Source organism: Saccostrea cucullata, unplaced genomic scaffold (assembly GCF_032062105.1).
Source record: "Saccostrea cucullata isolate Sc308-1 unplaced genomic scaffold, CSIRO_AGI_Scuc_v1 ctg1409, whole genome shotgun sequence".
NCBI classification, from domain to species: Eukaryota; Metazoa; Mollusca; class Bivalvia; order Ostreida; family Ostreidae; genus Saccostrea; species Saccostrea cuccullata.
Genome location: NW_026919711.1, coordinates 19,574 through 25,583, shown reverse-complemented (window position 1 = coordinate 25,583; position 6,010 = coordinate 19,574). Strand labels below are relative to the sequence as shown.

The 6,010-nt window shown below is 31.8% G+C and overlaps 1 protein-coding gene across 1 annotated transcript; it reads left to right on the top strand.

Annotated features, from left to right (window-relative positions):
* The first annotated feature begins 196 nt into the window (after positions 1-196).
* On the top strand, positions 197-1,383 carry LOC134236246 (uncharacterized). Its single transcript, XM_062718424.1, has 3 exons — positions 197-475; positions 648-999; positions 1,220-1,383. Exons 1-3 carry the CDS (start codon positions 197-199, stop codon positions 1,381-1,383), a joined length of 795 nt encoding a protein of 264 aa, XP_062574408.1.
* The last annotated feature ends 4,627 nt before the right edge of the window (positions 1,384-6,010 follow it).

The window sequence follows — 6,010 nt, the reverse complement described above, 5'->3', positions numbered from 1 at the left end:
TAAAAGCAAAATAATAATGTCTTTGGGGATATGAATTTAAGAGATTATAAACTTTATCATTAGCATAAGTATATACATGTACAAAACGCATCAGTACATTTATGTATGACAAACAAGCAATCATTTTTATTTGTTTATGATAACTTGTTTAAAAAATGTGGACTTAGTATAATTTATCTTCACTGCTTCAGTTAAAATGAATTCGGCTATAAGCACCTGTTTTGTGTTTTTCTGTATGGTTTTTAATGCAGAGGGTGTATTGTCACAGAGGCAAGAGAATGCCACATTTCCATCTAAAGGGAATTCCGAACTCGAGGTATACAAACAACTACTTCATCTGGAAACAGTTCTGGATTCAGTACTTATAGACCTGGCATCTGTAAAGCTAGAAAATCAGCGACTTCAGCAACAACAGACAAATTTCGAAAAAGAGATACAAACATTGAATCTTTTAAAAGTTAATCAAACAGAGCAGGTGAGAGTAACTTCCTTAGAAAATGAACTTGCTAATCTGAAGAAAGAAAATGGTCTCCTAAAAAGTCAATTAAACCGTTTGAATGCAACTTTCACCCACTCACAGCAACAAAATACCGTTGTTAAATTAACCTTGGACAAAATTGAATTTTACCTGTACTTCATTCTATCAGATTTTGGAGGAAAAAATAAACAATGTGAATTCTTTGACTTTACTTTTACTACAAAACATGACAACTCAGGACGACATAAGGAAACTGGAAACCATAATAACTTTTAATATGGAGCAGAGACTAATAAGCAGAGAACAGGAGATGATTAAGAATGTATCTGCCAAATTAAAGGATCTGGAACTCCAAAGCCGATATTTATCCCGTTCTCTTCTAGATGTGTTCAATAACACTACTGGATTAGCGTCTCTACTTTCAAATTATATAGAACAGCAAAATATCACATATACCCATGTGCAACACCTACAAAATGACATTACAAAGATAAATGCTTCACTCTCCCAGCTTCAGACTGGTACGTGTGTTTATTTCTATTTTAAAAATAACTATTGAAACTGCTAACAAATGTATTATTGAATATCATGTTCTTTCATTGATAAAGGGTTTATATAAGGTATTTTCATTCACAACAAAAATTAAGTAGCTGCGGTTAGAAAGGGCTTTGATTTTATGGTTGTTATACTATTTCACTGTTAATTATATTATGAAGTTTATTATTTTTTGTCATTCTACAGTTAGTCGATCAAATGTAGCTTTCACAGCTGGAGCAAATGGAGGGACATATTCTCAAGGAGAGACTGTTGTATTCCAGCATGTAATGTACCAGGTGGGAGGCGGATATAACTCCAAAACAGGAGTGTTTACAGTCCCTACAACCGGACTTTACCTTATATTCTGAACTACAGTAAATGGCATGCACAAAGTCTTTTGGACAAAAATAATGATTAACGGATCCGCAAAGGCAGGGGTTATGGCTTATGGTACTTCATCTGTCGATACATATCTTTCAGCTTCAAACCTTGTTGTCCATCATTTACAGGTTGGAGATAGGGTCTGGATGCAAATGTTTCTTACTGATTCTTCGTACTCCAATGTTCCAGACACTATGTTTTCAGTGGTTCTGATAAACGCAACACAATAAAATAGAAAGTGTTATATTGTTGGTATAGTTCTCGCTTAAAATTGCCTTATTGTTACCTTTTCTCTAGTTGTCACAGTTTGAGCTTTAGTTGATACAAAAGGAATCCTTTTTTGTATTGTATATTCCTCTTTGTTAACAAACATAAAATTGTTTTTCCTTATCGCATATTTTAAAGTGCAACCTATGGCACGCCAAATTCACAAAAATGAGATAAACCTAGTTTCACAATTGATAAACTAGGTTTATCGACTGTAAACTATAGTTTACAAACCGTAAACTAAAGTTAACGATTCGTTAAGTATAGTTTTCATCTGTTAAACAATATTTAACGGTCGATAACTATAGTTTACGAATGTTAATCTAAGTTTAATATAATTATCTGTCTGAATAAAGCGTTAACAATAAATTTTGTTGATAAACATAGATTCACGTTTGTAAACTATAGTTTACAATCGTAAACTATAGTTAAGAGTTGTTAATCATAGTTTCACAAATCGTGAAACTATATTTATCAGATCGTTAACTACAGTTAACGGTTTGTAAACTATAGTTTACAAATCGTGAAGCTGTATTTATCAGATATAATCTATGTTTTGCAATCGCAAATGATTATTTTCGATGTTAAGTATAGTTTACCGGTTGTGAAACATAGATTTTCGCGTTAACTATGGTTTACAGATGTAAAATATAGATTAACGTTGTTAACTATAGTTAACAATCGATAAACCTAGTTTATCGACTGTGAAACTATGTTTTGCTCATTTTTGTGGATTTGGCGTGCCATACCAACCATTGTTTTAGAACATGACGTGAATACGAGATTTCTATATTTAAGTATCTTCATACCCGCACTTTCTGGAGAAAGTTCGGGTATACATGTATTCGTGTTATTCATGTCCGTCCGTCCGTCTGTCATCCTTTTTTTCCCTGAACTCCTCCTACATTTTACACTGTGCAGTGGACTGGGAGATGGTTGGTGTAGTCCGAAAAATCTGACTTTTTCCTGGCCTTTTTACGATTTTGATATTTTACATGCCAGGAAATTTCCTGGCATGTAAAATATCAAAATCGTTAAAAAGCCAGGAAAACGTCAGATTTTTCGGACTATGGTTTGTGGTGTCATGTAGATGTGCAGTAGGGGTTCCGAATTTTGATATTGCCCAAGGGGTCAAATGGGGGTCGAAAAATTACTTTTTTTATGGAAAGAGCCGCATCTTCCCTAAATTCCTCCTACATTTTACACGTTCATACTCTTCAGAAAGTGCGTGTATATAAATGATCGCAGTGTCAAGTACGTACTTGAGTCTAGAAATATGAAGATTTCTATACAGACATTAGATAACACGATTTTACTAATGATTTATACAAAAATGAGTAATTACTTATTTTAAAGAATTAAGCAAAACACTTCCAACTAGAACTCTTAAATATTTATTCAGCAGTAAAAAGAATATCTAGTAATATCGACAGATCCATGCTAATAAACATTTCCAGTTTAGCGAGTTCAAACTCGGACTTTGCTTACTGATAACAAAGAGGGGTCGTATGAGAGGTTGAAAAGTCTGAGACGTATCGTTTGTCAAATTGTAATATATAGTGTAAACATTTTAAACACTTTAAATGTCTTACCTTCATTGAATTAGGTAGGGGTTATATATATTTACGTTTGAGTGTTAGTAAGATAATCTATTCAACATGAAAATTGTCTTTTGATCGCATCCCCTAAGTATCCCTTTATCCATGTACGAGTACGAGCTTGAGTTCGCGAACTCTGGAAATGTCTAATAGTACTATTTAGAACAGGACAGAACAGAGGCAAAGATTATATACAAACCGAATTAAGACCTGGCGACGATCCTGAATACATAAACAGTAGCCCTTCAGATATCCGGACGCCAGATATCCGGATGCTTCAGTATCCGGATGATTTTTCATCGGAACGAAATTTCTAAATGTTATTTTGTCTTGTTTTACTGGTGATTCAGGTATCCGGATGCTTCATGTCTCCAGACAAATTGACAGGGAACCAAAGCGTCCGGATAAATGAGGGTCCACTGTATAACAGAAATTCACAACTGTTTGAAATATCGAGATTTCTTTCTAGCCCTATATAGTTTATTTTTCAAAATCTTGCGTTGTTTCAGTTATATCGTTGTTTGATTTTATATTGTTTAACGTCCCTTTTGAGAATTTTTCACTTATATGGGGACGCAATCACTTGCAGATTGAGCTGCAAATTTTGTCTCTACACGGTACTCGTGGCCAATGAGCAGTGGGGGATCTTTTTCGTGCCAGCACCTGTGCGACACGGGACCTCGGTTTATAAATTCGGTCTCGATCACTTTTTACTTTGCTTTATAAGAAATCAATGATTAGACTATTTTTAATGTAGAAATTGTACCCCAATACATTATAGAATTATTTACTTTCGATTAATTTATAAAGCCTATTTTTAAATCAACAGACCTATTTCTAAATGTATCGACTACATGTTTCTTTTAAAGCCATATATGGCGTATGTACAATGAAAATTATTAGACTAAAATTATAAGAACATATCATTTGTATCATTACTTTATATAAAGATAGAACTTTTCCGTAAATTACAAAATCTAAGTCAATTGCATTAAAAAGATATCACAATTTAATTTGGATTCTCAGAATTTTCTCCGACTCGGAAGAAAATACAAAAGATTTAAATAACACATTTTAGAGAAGATAAAATTGTATTATTGGATGAAACGAGGTGTTCTCCGTATTCAGAATTGTATGAAAAGCTTTAATTTAAATGTATAAACTATATTTCTTAACTTAATTTTGTATTTTTCAAAAATATATTTTTTTGATCAGTTACGCCATATATGGCTTTAAAAATATCTATCTTCAATTCATTTAGAGATAGGTTCCTTATTACTATAATAAAGGATTTACTAGAAATATAAGGCAATATTTTAATATATTGGGGGAAAAAGAAACCTTAAACAGTAATATTTGTCTCAGGATTTTTTGTTTAAACAATTATAAGATTGGTGTGCCCGGTTGACAGGGAGCGTTTACTCCTCTATAGCAACTGATCCAATCTCTGCTTACATAGGACTATGTTGGCTCTGCTTATATATGGACTTTTTAGAATGTTTTCTATTTGTTGTCTTGTCATTTCATGCATCAATAAGCCGACTGCTACATCATATATTGCACCATGAATTGCATATTTTATATACTCTTTTAAAACTACATCATATAAGCTATAACCTATAGGCAAGTCAAAAATTTTAAAATGTGGTTGATGGAGTAGCAGTTTATTTAACATATGTCATATGAAAAAATAGTTTGATAATTATTTTTAGAAAATCTGAAGCCATGAAGAATGTAAATGAGATAAATGAATGACATACAAATAATAGAGAATATAATGTCAATTAGTATAATGAACATGAGAGACAAATTTAAATTCTTAAGGTAATGCAACCCATTTTAATATCAACTAATAACAGTAGCTACACATATAGATAACATTTAAAATCTACTTAAAATTCCCTCTATTAACTATTAAATTCTCAGAAGCTTGAAATAAACCAACACAGTGAAATATCACAATGAAAATATTTCAGTATTTAGCAGATGTACACTGAGTATTGGAAATAAAATGAAAAGAATTTCTAAAGGAATTTTAAAACACTATTTTGACACTTTCTATTGCTTCATAATGTACTAGATTTTTTACTTTGCCATAATGCCACATAAAAAAAAACTCCAGTTCTAAATCCTCTGGGCCCCAGAAAATTTTCTGTCTCATTCCTATGAGTATAACCCATAGCTTTAACACATATCTGTAGCTGCCTATAAAAACAATTTAACTTCCATAAATCTACTCTATCAATAACAAACAAGAAAACGAAAATATTTGATGACAAATATGGATGCAGGCACATGTATGATACCAATGACATCAGCAGTTTCATCTGAAATCAAATAACATAAAATTTCCTGTTAGATGACCAAATCTTAAAGAACTACTTAATTAACACGGTTAGTAGATATATAGTTGATTTTCTAAATATTAGGCAACAGTTTCCAGGCAGGAATTGTAAACCTTCATTTATAGAATCAACATGGAAATCTAGAAAAATATATTCTTAAACAACACATATGCCCTGTACAATTTAGATGTGTTGACATTCAATACCTGTTGATTAGTTATAGTTTTTCATGATTCAGAGTATATACATGTACAACCATTGTTAAATTAAATGTGAAATGCAACCTACTTTCAACAAATTGAACAAAATTATTTTATAATATAAAATGGGTAAAATATTAGTAAAGACAATCTTTTAGTATATTTTACTAATGTCAAGCAGTAATTTTTAACACCAGGCATTAC

Bases quoted from the DNA above. Each gene is read 5' to 3' on its own strand.
- LOC134236246 (XM_062718424.1), top strand. From the start codon at position 197: ATGAATTCGGCTATAAGCACCTGTTTTGTGTTTTTCTGTATGGTTTTT. The intron at 476-647 runs GTGAGAGTAACT...TCATTCTATCAG, and splicing joins AAGTTAATCAAACAGAGCAG to ATTTTGGAGGAAAAAATAAA. The intron at 1,000-1,219 runs GTACGTGTGTTT...GTCATTCTACAG, and splicing joins ACTCTCCCAGCTTCAGACTG to TTAGTCGATCAAATGTAGCT.